Raw genomic sequence first — 15,362 nt, 5'->3', positions numbered from 1 at the left:
GCAAAAATCTGGAAAAAAACTCCCGTTACAATCGAGTAAATACGGTAACTTGCTTTCACTTGCTATGGCTCCAGCAAAACTGGTTTTCAGTGAATTTCACTTCTTGACCAAATAAATGCACTTGTGGGTTGCCTGAATAACCCCATCAGAGGGTCAAGGGGATTGCAATGGGTAAAGATTCGGCAACCACCGGCTTAGAGCATAGCCTGTCTACACTGCCACGAGAGATAAGACAGTTGGCTTACAGTTTGACTAGCTTCTGACCAAGGCTGCCTGGTCTTCCTTTGAAGCCAACCTCCGCCTGCACGATTGAGTATGGGTAGAGGACGTCGATTGGGAGCTCCACAAACACAGGGCCTACAACATGGAACAATAAATATACAAAAGCAAATATATTTAGCAAATCAAAAAAAAGAAAAGAATTCTGGGATAAGAAGCCACAACAAAGAAAAGACATGGCACACTGAGCGCAGACACATAATGTAAGTTTAGAAAGCTTGAGGGAACTCCTTGCAGGGCAAGTTCGTGTTTAACTTTTCTCGTGAACATTGGTACAAAAAAATGACAATCATATATGAATGACAAAGATGGCAATGCCTGTCATGTTCACAGGTCAAAGCAGTTGTGGTGTTCACCTTGTTCCTCTGGGTTTGTTTCTGCTTTGTGCTCAAATTAACAAAGAATTTAACAGGCATACAAAGGACCTACAGCAGAACTTGATTCATACTTTCAAGAAAAAGGTAAGACACAACCCAGTGTCTGGGAAAACATATCAGAAAGCACCAAAACAACTGAAACGCATGATCAAAACGATATATTTTCAATGTCCTCTGTCATGAATGCATACACTGAATTGACAGGGTGTTATGTCACCAAGTTGCAATGCGGGCCATGACTGAGGGACATAGTGAAGGGCTCTCCAAGTTAACTCTGTCTATCTGGCATTTTCTTTATTTGCTACCAAAATTAGCAATGCAGGCCATGACAGAGGCCATAGTGAAGGGTTCTCCAAATTACCTCGGTCTATCTGGAAGTCCATAAGCAGTTCTGCAAACTTCCCGGAACACAATGTGGTTGCCAAGGCTAGGAATCATTGCAACAAGACTTACAAGAATCATCATGCATAGCAGCATGACGTCAACCCAGGTCAATCAGCCAATACTGTTAATTAACATTTAAACAAAGTTGTCATAACTCTTTCTTTGAAGTGACTACAAGAGAGTGTGCCATGCTGCCCAATGTAGAGTCAGTAAATCACAGTGCCGTTCAGAGGTCTTTATCAGTTGGAGGAGGCTAACCTGCACAGCTATGTAGAATTTTTGGCTGCAGTCTTATGGAAGACAGCACAAGTCATCAATCGATAGTCACAAATAATAAAATAATAAAATTCTTTGAATCCAAAGCTGCTTCAGTGCACTAAATGCAAATAATTTGAAGATTTGCAGAATGCGCCTTGCCTTTGATAGACACATTTACAAAAGGCCAGTGAAAGGTCCTCAACACACTGATAAAATGATCATTTCATTTCATTTATTTCTGAAAGTGCCCAAGAACAGCTCTAGGCCTTAGTATTGGTGCACTTGTGTTACACAAAGAACTATTAATAGTAATTTATTTAAAATCTTTGCATCTGACGTATTTTTATAATAATTTTGGATTTGAAAACTTGAGCTGCTTGTAGATGTCAAGGGGACACCCCATTTCTTGTGCCCACAAAGGACAGCAGCACAAAACTTCATGTAACTTGTGTGAAAGTTCGCGCAGTGTAAACTCCTCTGAACGACCCTGCACTGCATTGCAACCATATTGGGTGGCAAATTGAACTCTCCTATGGCAGCTTCATGAACACAGAAAAATGTGTCGAAGGATTCTGGAGTAGACTACCGTTACTTTGATGCTGGTTAATTTAATGTTTCAGTTAACTCAATACCAACTAAAGGTCCTGGTCAGAGCCCATACATTTAGATAGGCCAGAACTTTAATTATTTTTATCCAGATTTTGGCACTTGTCAAATAATTCCAACTTAATTAGCCAAGCGCACACATGCACACGCCTGACCACAATAGTGACCCCAACAGTAAGCTCAATGGCTCCAAAGTCCATCTCAGTGGTGCTAGGGGACAGTGAATGAGTTGAACAAGCGTTATCACTCGCCGAAAATGCTGATTATCGGGCGGTCTTCGGCAGATTTTTAATCGAAAACTGCAGCTCGCAACGAATGATAACTACATGCACTCGATTTAAATACGCTTATTTTTTTCCAAGACAATTGGCTCGAAAATTGCTTGAATGTTGCTAACAAATACAGAAGCGAAACAATATTTGCAGCTCTGCCAATAGCCTACTATCAGCCAGTGTCATCACCATTATCTTTACAAGACGGTGTCAGCACATGGAGGAAAAAAATACTTATGAGGAAGCATGACAACTGGCAGTCAGCCTTTGCAAGGCAAACTCCTCTGGCACTGTTCTCTTCCTGCTTTTAATTGTCAAATGCGCACATAGTGCATAGAATCCTGGGAACAGCATGCCATACAGTGTTTTCAGACAGAGCACAATGTTCCTTGGTTTGTGATAGGTATTAGTAGTGCTGGGGTTGCCACCACTTTCTCCTGCCTGAGCGACTCGCTTTCTCCTCGCAGCATTTGAGGCTTTCAATTTTCGACCTGGGTGCCTGGAAACAATGTCACCATGGCAACGGTAACCCTTGCTTCTCAGAATCGTCTACATGATCAGCAGTAGGTTACAACTTGCAAACAGTGCAGCAGACAAGCAGACGAGAAACCCAGCCCAGCAGCACGAGGTAATTGGAAATGACTGCTTGCCATCATGTGTACAGTCACCAGCTTGGACGCTTTTCCCTTGATTGTTCCTTTTTATTTTTGCGACTATGCTTCCAAGATTGTCACGTCACACTCTCTCTCAAGCTTTTTTTCTGTTATTGCACAGGATTGCAATGACAATGCACTGCTTCTAGGCTTTAATACAAAAGCTCATTTAAAAGAAAACTTATTTTACATACTAAGCTAGTGGGAACCGTTTTGTCACGTTTCCAGCGCTTTGCAGCCTTGCATACATTGCAGGATGAAATGGCAAGTCTAGGCATGGGCCACCATTCTGTCTGCAATCGTAGCAGAGTGGTTCAAAGAAATGTGGAATATCAAACAAAGTTAACCGCAAGGAGTGTATAACATTATGATCTATAGAATGTAAATAAATTTCCATTCTTTGAAGCTAAACTCTGCAGCTTTTGTGTAAAATAGGCCACATGTGTTAGATATAGGTGCACAGTGTTTCCTGCTATGAATCTACAAAATTTGGTGCATGTTGGGTTTGAGAGCATGTTTCAATCAGGTAAATACTGCCAAATGAGGCAGCAATGTGTTTGGACATTTTTTTCTTCCTGCCGTTCTAAATTCAACTCACCGGAATTTCATCAATCCTATCAAGTTCAAATTAAAGGAATTTAGTACAGGCTAGGGAATTGCATGAATTTTTTTTTAAATTGTAAAATTGTTTAGAGGTCTCAAACAGTCAGGCAAGGAAGCTAATCTGTATGCACATTCATAAAAGCCCTGTAAAGTCTTCCGCTGCTGTCTTTTAGAACAGTGCACAGAAACCAGTCAATCTATGCCTAGATATGGCAAAAAAGCAACACTGCTCCACTGTAAAGCATGCTCCCAGGGCACTGCAGCAGTAGAAAATCGGAGTACCTGGTGTGTCGGACTGTGCCTTCTGCAGTGCTGTTCGCAGAGTGGGCACAATGTCCCTGACCGTAGTGACAGTGGCCTGTGAACTTGCACAGCGACTTGAACAGTGACAGCTGATCAATGTCTTGTAGAGCCCCTCGTCCCTAGTGCACGAAAAAAAAAAAAAGAGGGAACAGTGGCGGTTACTATGGCCACTTGTGGTGCTTTGAGTACCAAGAAAGTTGAGAAAGTTCTGGTCATTCCACACTTCAGATGTACAGGTCTTGTCAATAGAAATGAAGTCACTGGGAGCATGAGTGTTTGAAATGAGCTGCATTCTGTCGTTCCTGTGGGATTCTTGAAGCTCAAAAGCTCTGAAGAGTGAGGACAAGAGTTCAACCCCCTCTCCAGAGCTGATGAGCACTTTGGACCCAACATGAGGCTGACTAGATGTCCCAAAGTCAGCTTTGGTGATGCACACAGCGGCCTCGTTTCTTTTGCCAAAGGCTGTACATTAAAGGGATACTAACACGATATTTTCAACTATTCATTTCTTGCGTTAAAATTAAATCCTAGACTTCTAAACCCCGGAAAAAATTGTGAGACACTGCAGCGCCCCAAGTCGCAATGCGCCGCAGAGGCCCTTGTGCTCAATGTCAATAGCCCAACTGCCATAAAGTTGGTTTAGCCCTACTGTATTTTAAAAACTGGAAAGAAAATCTTTTTGTGCAATAAATAAAGAGGTGCTGCAAAACACAAGTCCACTATTAAACTGAGAACTTCACTGGTATTCGATACAACAGAATGTCACTAATTCATTAATTTCAGAGGAAAAAGTCTAAACAAACACTTGATTCTATTCAACAGATATTCTATTGATACAAAAAAATATTTTCTAGACCTTCATATACTAGAACTGAGCTGTAATCAGTGCTGGCATAATAATTTGGTGTTCCCTTTATTAAGAGTAGACCGTCATGTATATCATGATTTCTACGTAGTACCTAAGTTAACTGATAGCTTGCAAAATTCTTGTTATGCAATGTTAGGAGACTCCCGAGCACGTGACACACCACATTTTCTTGCCCTAAACATATAAGCATTAAATTTTGCTTAAAAGTTTTTGATATTCGATGGTCACCTTTTCTCTCCCTTTTTTTCTTTTATTCGATTCACTATGTCATTTGAAATCTATTATTCGGTATTCACACACCCCTAATATATACCTCTCTACCATGTGGGTGCACCCCCCCCTCCCCACACATTTCACACACACGTTTTTCCACTTTGACGCTCCTAATGCTAACGCATTAAAAATTCAATGATTACAAGCCCTGCAGCTTTCCAAGATTGCCTCAATAATATATATGCACGTTACATTTATGGCCAAGTTACCCGAAGTGAAATTTTGTTGCAATTGGCCTTTACATGGAAGGCGAGATGTATGCACAAGGCAGCCGGACCTGGGCTGCGAATAGCACTTGCTAATGCATGGCATGAAAATTTTGTTAGAACAGCTGCCTACCACAGCAGATCTGCCGCGAACGTTTTTACAGGCACTCTTGTATGACCACACTCGTGGAGTGCAGCGCAAAAAAATTTCCCATGCAGACGGTCAAGGCCCCAGCAGCTGTCCAACAAATATTTCAAGAGCAATCTTTTTACTACTTTTATTTCCCCACAAAGCACACAAGCCCAGAGGCGTGGTTTTGCGAAACAGCACGCGACAACCAGCAGCATGCAAAAATGCTCATTAGTTTCCACGCTCACTTTGACAGCCGTTGCAGCTGCGCCGCCCAGCAAGAGCACAGGGGACTCGGCCATCTGAGCATTCTTGACTGCAGTCACTGTGTTAGTCAGGCCTGCAAAAGTATTCTCGTTATTCTGTCTGCAATGACAACAAGCACTGACTAGGAAACCCAGAGGAAGGACAATAGAGGGCAAAAGAGAAAGAAAAACTTGCGAAAAAACAAACTGCATAAATTCCTATGATTCTGTATAAAAGAAGCAACAGCAGCAGCACACATAATCCTTGGCAAACGATTCACACATTCACAAAAAAGAACGGTGTGGAACTTAAATTCCAAATCAAATGTTTGGTCATGAAGACTTACAGCCACCAAGGAAATTATTTAAAATGCCACATCCTGTCCTGTCAAAATTGAAAGTTATATTGTGCTGGAAAGCATTAAATTATTCTACAGCACAAGCTTGTGACAAAACACTGCTGCTACAGTAAAAGCTTTCTCATTGTCACATTCTCAATGCAGCCAAATGAATCGAATACGAATTTACCACAAACTTCCACGCACTGTTTGCCTACAGCAGACAACTCGGCTTCCCTATCAATATATATACATATATATATAAGGTCAGTAAAAAAACAAAAGCTTGTCCATTAAATAAGTAATGTTTTTTTTTTTTTTACTCTTGCTTCTTTGTTGAAAAAACTAAATGGCAAGGAGTTGGAGAACTAGCTCAAATCCATGACTGCACATATAGTTTAACATTTTGTTTGGTTGTGTACCTCTAAGATAGATTTCACATTCCCTTTTCCCTTTACATGTCTTGCTGCCACCGCCGGTGGGGCCCTGGACTGAAGGCTTCACCCACCACGGAGATCGACGCCTCTCCGTGCCCCATCAAAATAAAGTTTTGTCTCTCTCTATGCGCTACCTGCAGGACCTATATAAAGTTTTTCCAGTCCAGTCCAGTCTCTCTCTCCCCCATCACTGAATTGTATAGTTTCCGCGTTTTCATTCACATACTAAGTCTGCCAACTGTGTTAATTGTACACCTTTTTTTTCTCTCTAATGCTCACTTATGTATGAGGCATATACCGCATTTACTCGCATAATGAACGCACTTTTTTTCCCGAAAAATATGCACAAAGTTGGGGGATGCGTTCTTATGCGGGCTAAAATTTTTAGCAATTGTTTTTCTGCGGCCACCTCTCGAAAACTTCGCAATTTTGCCCGAAAGGCAAACCATCGATTGCGATAGCAAATGCGTAGACAGCTATACGAAGTATAAACTTGCAAACATTCACTAACTATGTAAATTAACAAGCATGGTGTCAGCGTGTAGGCAAACATGAACACATCACACTCAATGACCGCGGACACTCGCTGTCAAAATGCTGCAACAGCGAGCGAAGTGACCTTCGTGCCGTGTATTGCTTCAACGCAAACTGAGCAGCGAGAACGGAGCACGCACAAGGTATAAGCTGCCGTCACACCTAGACTCAGCCCCTGACGCAGATCAGATTGCTTTCGAGATAAGGCACGCGCGGCCGCACAATGTGCAGTTGCTCACCTCCCCCTGGCGCCATGCACGCGATGAAATCCGGCGCGTTTCCTCCTCACTTTCCTCTCTCAAACGCAGGAGATTAAGCCGCAATCGTCGACGCCGACGGCAAGAATGCGCCTGGGGTGTCCGTATGATTGCTATCGCAATAAAAGTAAGAGACACTCGGTACGATACGTTGTCCAATACGGCATCCGATACAATCTAACCTGCCGGACACCATATCGGACGCCGAATCGTACTGTGTCTTTCCTACTTCACTGCAGCAAGTTCAGGGTGCAAATCATTATGCGAGGAAAAGAAAAAGCACACTTCTTGATTGGAAAAGTGGGGGGTGCGATCAATACGCAAGTGCGTTAATTATGTGAGTAAATACGGCACTTCGTGTGCTTTTATTATGTAATCCCCCCCCCCTACTGTAATGCCCAAGTTGGCGAAATGTAGGTATACTAATAAATAAATAAATTCATGCAAGTGATATTCAAGAGCCTTCAATGCAGCAGGAACCACTTACAATTTTATTTACGCATCAAGTCCACAATAGTGCAACAGCATCAAGTAAGATGAGTACCTGGTCCAGCAGTGACTGCAGCCACTCCAATCTTTCCAGAAAGCCTTGCCACCGCGTCGGCTGCAAAGACTGCATTAACCTGTTCAGATGAAAAATAGTGATCCAGATATACCGTGCAGCGGCTTACAGGCGACGTTTTGGCATTCAAGCAAGGTAGTTGGCTTTACTATTGACCACAATCTGTTACTCTCGGACACCCGCTCAGAGAAAGCGCAGCGACCTCGACTCCATTCGCCAGCTGTCTGAACAGCCTGCACTGGGCTGCCAATTTGATGATGGGGCGTCTCATGACAAAGCCGTGATGGCAAGCAAACATAGATGTAATAAGAACAGGCTGAGTGTTATCGCAGTTATTCTTGCGTCCTTTTTGTCAGTTCTTGCAGCAAGTGGCAAAAGATAACTGCCCCGTAGAAGAGGTGCAGTATCTAGTCTGTACTTCAGAATGAAAGTTAGGGATCTCGATTGGGAGATTTAACTGAAACACTGACAACTAAAAAAAAATGAGAAACAACCCTAATCCTTGACTTAGGTGTCTGCTAGTGGCACTCACACCTCGGCATTGGTGTACCCTGGTGTAGGGCGGGAAACCAAACTCGGAGGAGTGAGCGAAAGGAACTGGCAGGAAACCGCCATGCACAGAGGAGCGGGCGAGTGAGCGAAGAAGGGCGCAAGGGTGCACAAAGCACGCCTGACGCGGCCCTTCGCCGCTGACGTGAGAGCATGTAACTAGCGCCGGCGCACAGCTGGCACACGCGAGCGAGCGGCAGAGCAGGTGTGCGCTGAGAGAGGAGAAGCAAAAGAGGAGGGAGTGACATCATCCCTCCACTGTGTTACAAAGGTGTTCAGTCTGTGCTAAGCGGTAGTGAAGCTCTAATTAGCTTGTTTTTATTTTGATTAGTAATGAGCGGGTATCCCTGGTTTAAGGGTGACGTCACTGTTGACGTCACTTCTTGTCTTGGAGTTTCACGGGAACCTGGGAGGGTATTCTGTAAGGGTCCACCTAGTGGACTGTCCATTTCCGCTGTCGCCGATTGGCTGCAGCTGCACGAGCGAGAAGGAGACTGGCTGGCTCCTTCTCGCTCATGCAGCTGGAGCCAATCGGCGACAGCCAAAATGGACAGTCCACTAGGTGGACTCTTACAGAATACCCCCGCTGTACTGATGCAGTGGGTATCTGAAGTGTACGAATGTGCGCTTTGGTGTACAGCAATTAGACTTTCCTTAATTGTTTCTAATTAGTCCTGACACTTAATTAGCACTTTACTGTACTAAACCTGTGCTCCGATGTCATATCTATCATCAATCATAAGTAGAACCATCGATATCTACCTGTTTTAATTTTTTTATGATTCATGTTTAATTTCGTCCCACCTCTGTGACAAACCGGAAGTCAGTCCCTAACCGGAAATTGCTGCGCAAGAAACGAGAGTGTCACTCGATGCTCATGCAACTAAAAAAACCCTCACAGCAGCATCATGGCAGTGACATACCTCGTGTCTGGTGTCCACAACGCGAATGCCTTCACGTTCAGCAGCCACCAAGATGGGAGAAATATGACCGCCGCTGAGGCAGAACAGGAACTTGACATCGTGGGCCTGAAAAATTAACAAACTAATGTCAACACTGGCTTTCTGCTGCAAGCCAACAGTTTACTGCCACATGCCACGGCAACAGCAGCTTATACAGTTGGTGATGTGACGAAAGCAGTTTGAACTTAATTCCTAGTTCCACATTTTCACTTGGAGAGGGCAGTGAAAAAAAGCTGTTTGAGGACCTTGACGATTGTGTTGATCACAACAGTGTGTGGCCGCATTCAGCAACAGTGTTATATGAAGAAAATCATTTTTATTTTAATTATCCGGATATTCGCCAGAATGAAACAAATCTTAGTATGACCAACAGCAATAAAAGTAACAAAAATAATACAGCGATGTGTTCACTCAAAGGGGAAAATGTATCAGCAGTATTTTTTTAACCCTTATCAATCGACTTCAAATATCGCACAGTAAGATGTTAACAGAGCAAAGAGTTACTAATGAGCTAGTGATCGGCCTACCTTGGCAACACCTTGCTCGAATGCCTTGGCAATGCAAATAAAATTTGTTGAAAAATCCTTTTCATTAGTTTGGTTTCAACCAAGAGCTCCACAGCTGTGATACAAGAGCCCTACTACTATTCCACAGCTGCAATGCATTACCCACAAGAACAAAGCTGCGTTATAATCTTGCTCTCCTAGTTCACTAAAATGGCTTAAACGGGTCACATTAAAAGTAGCACCAGAAAATATAAAATCACTTCTTTCGCCAATTAAATTAAACCTGTAATGTACCCAATGGCAGACAAAGCAAGAAACACTACGCCTTGTCTAATATCTAGTCACCACTGGCTCAAGATTACATGAATGTCACAAGTCATCAAGACGGATGATGAAAGGCACACCACACATGCACATCAATGAGATACAAGCCAGGAAGCAGCAACATCTATCCCAATCACTATAGCAACAATGTGCTCATGTAAATATAAAATCATTTTTTTTTCTCTCTCTCCCTTATGCCATAACTTGTTCACACAGCTTTAGTAGGGCATCACATATGCCTTAATTCTAGTTTTCGAACGACTGGCTAGGGGCACCTATATTCTGCTGACAGTTTCAATATCTGCAAAGAGAAATTAGAATTCTGCTCAAAATACTTTATGATCATTTCACTGTGCTGAGTAGTTACGAGCTAAGTTTCTGGCTGTCTCTGTAGCATCGCGCAACATCCTGCTCAAACGCCTCAGCGAAGTGGTTAAGGTGGCAAAAATAAAATTATCCACCATACAGCTGGGATTGAAGCAAGAGTTTCACTACCACTATTCCATAACTGCACTGCCTGAAAAAAATAAGTTGCATTATAACCTCACTGTTCTAGTCAAGAAAATAAGGTTTTAACATGTCACCTAGAAGGTCACATCAAAATCTATGAAATCCCTTGTTTTGTGATTTAAACTAAAATTGAAGAATACTTTCAAATGAACAAAATGTGCTACACTTGTGGTTTACAATAACCATCAAGCAAAGCATGCAAAACCGATTCCATGGCTTCCGAGATTTACGATGCCGCACTTGAGGTTGCTTCGGTACCCCCGACTTCCTGTGTCCCTAAGCCGCATACACACAGTATGCCTCTGTTCAAGCCGACCTCCTCAGACAAAAAGAGAGTGCCGTCGCGATCCCTGCTGCATGTTTTGTCGTTGAGGTCTACGTTCCTGATACTGAATTCCAATGACAGATCTGGAGCACTCCTGCATCAAAAGTTTCCGCTCTTTTTAAAGCGACTCTGTTCTAATGGCAGATCAGGAGCGCAGACCGCCTATTCCAATGGCAGATCAAGAGCGGATTTTGATCCGAGATCACCCCGCAGAGCAGGCCAGACCGCCCCAGCGAAATCGGCGGATTCGACCAGAAGTATGCGTGACGTAGTTCCTCCAGTAGCCGTTGACTGGATCATCTGTGTAGCAAACGTTGTAAGGAAGGCAGGGCAGACGATACTAAGCAGCATGTGCTAAGCTGCTTAGATGGAAAGGTAAGAGAGATATAACTTTTAGTAAGTGGAAACATTCTCAGAGTTTATGCACCATTTTAAACGAAGTTCCGCAGACAAACGTGGCACAGAGGTGTGGCATGAACCTTTGTCATTTGCAAAAACAGTAAAGCATCATTTCAGCGTGACACTGAGATGCCTTTGCTTCTGCATGTGGTTGACAATGCCCTTGTTTACTCTGGTTGAAATGCGAGTGTTCCAAACACGGATTCAAAGCATGTACTTTCCACCGGAGGATGGTGCTCTGTGGCAGAGCTTACAGATTGCTCTGGATCTACCTGTGGTGTCATGCGAAGCCTGTGTGACGTCACGCTGATAGCGCGGTGCTCATCGGCTTATAAGCGCTGTGAGCCGGGCGCTCCGTGCTCTTCTGGCTCAGCACTCACGCACTAATAAACCGTCTTTACTGTTCGCCACTCATGGCCACTCTGGCTCTGCCTCGTCCCTCGCGGCTACAACAGACTGGCGACGAGATAGGACAAGAATTCCACTGGGCTGCAAGACACCATTAACGACGAGCGTGCTGCGAGGAGCCTGGCAGGATGGCCACGATGGGAAGGTTCGATGAGTTCATCGAGGACGGTGATGAAGATTTCCAGTCCTACGTGGAGCAGTTCGACCACTTCCTGAAGGCTTCCCAGGTGAGCGACGACCTGAAGGTGTCAGTGTTCATAACGGCAATAGGGAAGAAAGCCTACAAAACCCTGAAAACATTGCTGGAACCAGAAAAGCCGGAAAACAAGACGTACGAACAGTTGGTGCAGACCCTGCAAGAGCAGTATGTGCCCAAAACCTCTGTAATTGCCGAGCGGTTCAAATTTAATCAGCATTTTCAGCAAGACGGCGAAACAGTGGCAGCTTTCGCGGTAGAACTGAAGCGGTTGGCGACGTCCTGCGACTTCGGGGCGTTTTTGGACGAGGCTCTTCGCGACAGGTTTGTGGCAGGACTTTGCGACAAATAAACGCAAGCAGAGCTGCTAAAGAACAGCAAGTTGACATTTAGAAATGCCTGCGATATCGCAAGGAGTTTCGAGTTGGCCCGCAAGGAAAGTCGAGATATTCAGCCGGGTGCAGCGCAAGGAACCGTCAGCGCTATTCACCGCAAACCAGATAGCGGAAAATGCCCACCGTGCTGGAGAGAAGAAACTTCGGCGATACCGGCTGATACAAGGGCGACAGAATCATTACTGCCCTGTTTCCGATGCGGCTCAGAGCATGAAGCATCTATCTGCAAATTTCGAAAGTATCGTTGTCGGTTGTGTAAACGTGTCGGGCACTTAGCGAAGATGTGCAAGGACAGAAGTAGAGACTTTGCAAACACGATAGATGAAGACAGTGACGCGGGTGAACTTGTGCTCCACAATATTTATTCCTGTGAAGGGCGCACCGGGCTTTACGAAATTTGTCTGAAGCTAGAACAGAAAAGTGTCCATATGCAGATTGACACAGGGGCGTCAGTATCAATAGTACCAGAGTCACTGTACAGGAAGTACTGGCCCAGACTACCCAAAGAGCCATGCAGTCTTAAGCTAAAAACTTACGGAGGCACTCCACTGACAGTAGTTGGGAAGCTCACCATTTCGGTCGAGCACAATGGTCAGCACAAGCAACTTCCGCTAGTTGTCGTGAAAACAAACGAGGGTACCAACACTATGCTGTTGGGACGAGACTGGCTGTCGGCACTTAAGTTAGACTGAGCTAGTGTGCACGGGGTTTGCTTGGACAAAGTGGCGTTGTTACTTGAAAAATATGCTAAGATTTTTTAGCCTACCTTGGGCCTAATCAAGAACAGTGCCACTGAACTAGTGCTTAAAGAGGGCAGCACGCCCGTTTTTTGTAAAGCGCGGCCGGTACCATTTTCGGTTAAGGAAGCAGTGTCTTCGGAACTGCAGAATCTCGTGAAAACAGGAGTGTTAGTACCAGTTCAGCAGAGTGAATGGACGACGCCACTAGTATTTGTGCCTAAACCAAACAACCAGGTCAGGGTGTGTGGGGATTTTAAGGTGACACTAAATCCATGCATCAGAACTGATCATTATCCACTTCCCGTGATCGAGGATCTATTTGTAAAAATGGCCGGTTGCAAATATTTCACTGTGTTGATTTATCTACTGCCTACCAGCGGCTGGAATTGCATCCGCAGGCGCAGTCGTGATAAATACACATTTGGGGTTATTCAAGTACACGCGCTTACCCTATGGCATTACGAGTGCACCTTCGATTTTTCAGGCAGTCATGGATGATGTATTGAAAGGACTTGATCGAGTAGCATGCTATCTGGACGACGTGCTGATAGCAGGGGCTACATTTGAGGAATGTTTCCATAAAGTGGAAAATATGCTGTCCCGCTTTCAGCAAAGAGGCATTCAATTGAAGAAAGAAAAATGTAAGTTCTTTCAAACGTCTGTCTTGTATTTGGGGCACGTTCTGGATGAAAAGGGCATACGCCCGTCAGATGAAAAAGTAAAAGCTATAACTGAGGCCCCTGCACCAAAGAACGAGTCACAGTTGAGAGCTTACTTGGGGCTGATAAACTTTTATGGAAAGTTTGTTCCCAACCTACCCGCAAGACTCAGGCCGTTGTATGACGTGTTAAACCAAGAAAAAGGCTTCGAGTGGTCACGTGAGGCAGAGAAAGTGTTTCAGCAAAGTAAAACATGGCTAACGGAAGAAAAGGTTTTGACGTACTACGACCAAACTAAAGAGATAGGTCTTGTGTGTGACGCATCCATGTATGGCGTGGGCGCCATTCTGTTTCATAAAATTGATAGGGAGGAAAAACCTATTGCATATGCGTCCAGGGCATTGAGCAAAGCAGAGCAAGGGTATGCTCACATCGAAAAAGAGGCTCTCGCCGTGGTTTTTGGGCTGAAAAAGTTCCACAAGTACCTGTTTGGCCGTAGTTTTGTCATTTATTCGGATCACCAGCCATTAGCTACCCTTCTGGCGCACGGCAAGCCCGTTCCAGTAATGTCCGCGGCACGCATGCAACGATGGGCTTTGCTACTAGCGGCGTACGATTACAGATGGGTGTATCGTAAAGGCAGCAACATGGGAAACGCTGACATGCTTTCGCGGTTGCCGTTGGCGAATGATCGAGATGTCTCAGATTACGTACACTTTTTCTCGGTTGTAAATGAACTTCCGTTGTCTGCTGACGCGATCAGCCAGAAAACGAGTACGGATGATGTGCTATCGAAGGTCTTGCTGTACACGAGGAATGGCTGGCCTGCGCATGTAACTGATAGCGAATTGACCCCGTACTTTGTTCGCCGGCATGAACTATCTGTAGATCAGCAGTGCGTTACGTGGGGAAATCGAGTAATTGTTCTACCCTGTTTGCGCAAACGAGTATTGGCACTTTGTCATGAAGGTCACCCCGGAGTTACGCGTATGAAAATGCTCGCGCGCAGCTATGTCTGGTGGCCTCAGTTAAACCAAGACATTGAAAGTGTTGTTAAAAGCTGCTGTACTTGTCAGTTGACGCCGAACGCTTCACCGAAGGCCCCACTACAAACTTGGGGTTGGCCGAGCCGCAGATGGCAACGAATACACCTGGATTTCGCATTCGCAGACAACAAATGGCTGTTTGTGCTAGTGGATGCACACTCAAAGTGGGTTGAAGTGTTCGTCATGAACTCAACAACGACCGAAAAGACCATCGAGAAGCTGCGCAGGGTGTTCGCATCGTATGGTCTTCCGGAGGAAGTCGTAACGGACAACGGGCCACAGTTCACTGCGAAGGACTTCACAGAGTTCCTGTACAAGAACAGAGTGCAGCACACCAGGACACCGCCGTACCACCCTGCGTCCAATGGAAGCGCCGAGAGGTGCGTCCAGATGGTGAAACGGAATCTTATGAGACAGATTCTCGACGAAAAGTCATCAGGGTGTCAGCAAGACCCTATAGCACCGCATAGACCTATTTCTGTTCAGGTACCGGAACACACCAACCACAACCATGGGACAGACACCAGCAGAACTGTTCCTGTCGTGGACGCCCCGCACTCGCCTGACTATGCTACAGCCAGACCTGGAGAGACGTATGGAAGAACGTTTCTGCAAAGTGAAGAGCAAAGCCAATGAAAAAAGAGGGTCATGGAGAGCTTATAAACAGGGTGAAAGCGTTCTGGTCCAAGGTCTTCGTCCAGGTGATCCCAAGTGGTTGCTAGGAGTCATCGAAAAAAGGTGCAGTGCCGTTACGTACA

The 15,362-nt window shown here is 44.8% G+C and overlaps 1 protein-coding gene across 1 annotated transcript in view; it reads right to left on the bottom strand.

Annotated features, from left to right (window-relative positions):
- The window catches only part of LOC119433280 (2-hydroxyacyl-CoA lyase 2-like), a 38,236-nt gene that overhangs the window by 20,789 nt on the left and 2,085 nt on the right, over positions 1-15,362 (bottom strand). The window contains 6 exon segments of the mRNA XM_037700427.2: positions 246-357; positions 3,715-3,793; positions 3,795-3,854; positions 5,461-5,552; positions 7,568-7,646; positions 9,058-9,162. Of these exon segments, the coding sequence (XP_037556355.2) occupies positions 246-357; positions 3,715-3,793; positions 3,795-3,854; positions 5,461-5,552; positions 7,568-7,646; positions 9,058-9,162 (527 nt within the window).

This window comes from Dermacentor silvarum, chromosome 11 (assembly GCF_013339745.2).
Source record: "Dermacentor silvarum isolate Dsil-2018 chromosome 11, BIME_Dsil_1.4, whole genome shotgun sequence".
NCBI lineage: Eukaryota > Metazoa > Arthropoda > Arachnida > Ixodida > Ixodidae > Dermacentor > Dermacentor silvarum.
Note: the sequence above shows the minus strand (reverse complement) of the source record. Positions and strands in the feature narration are given on the sequence as shown.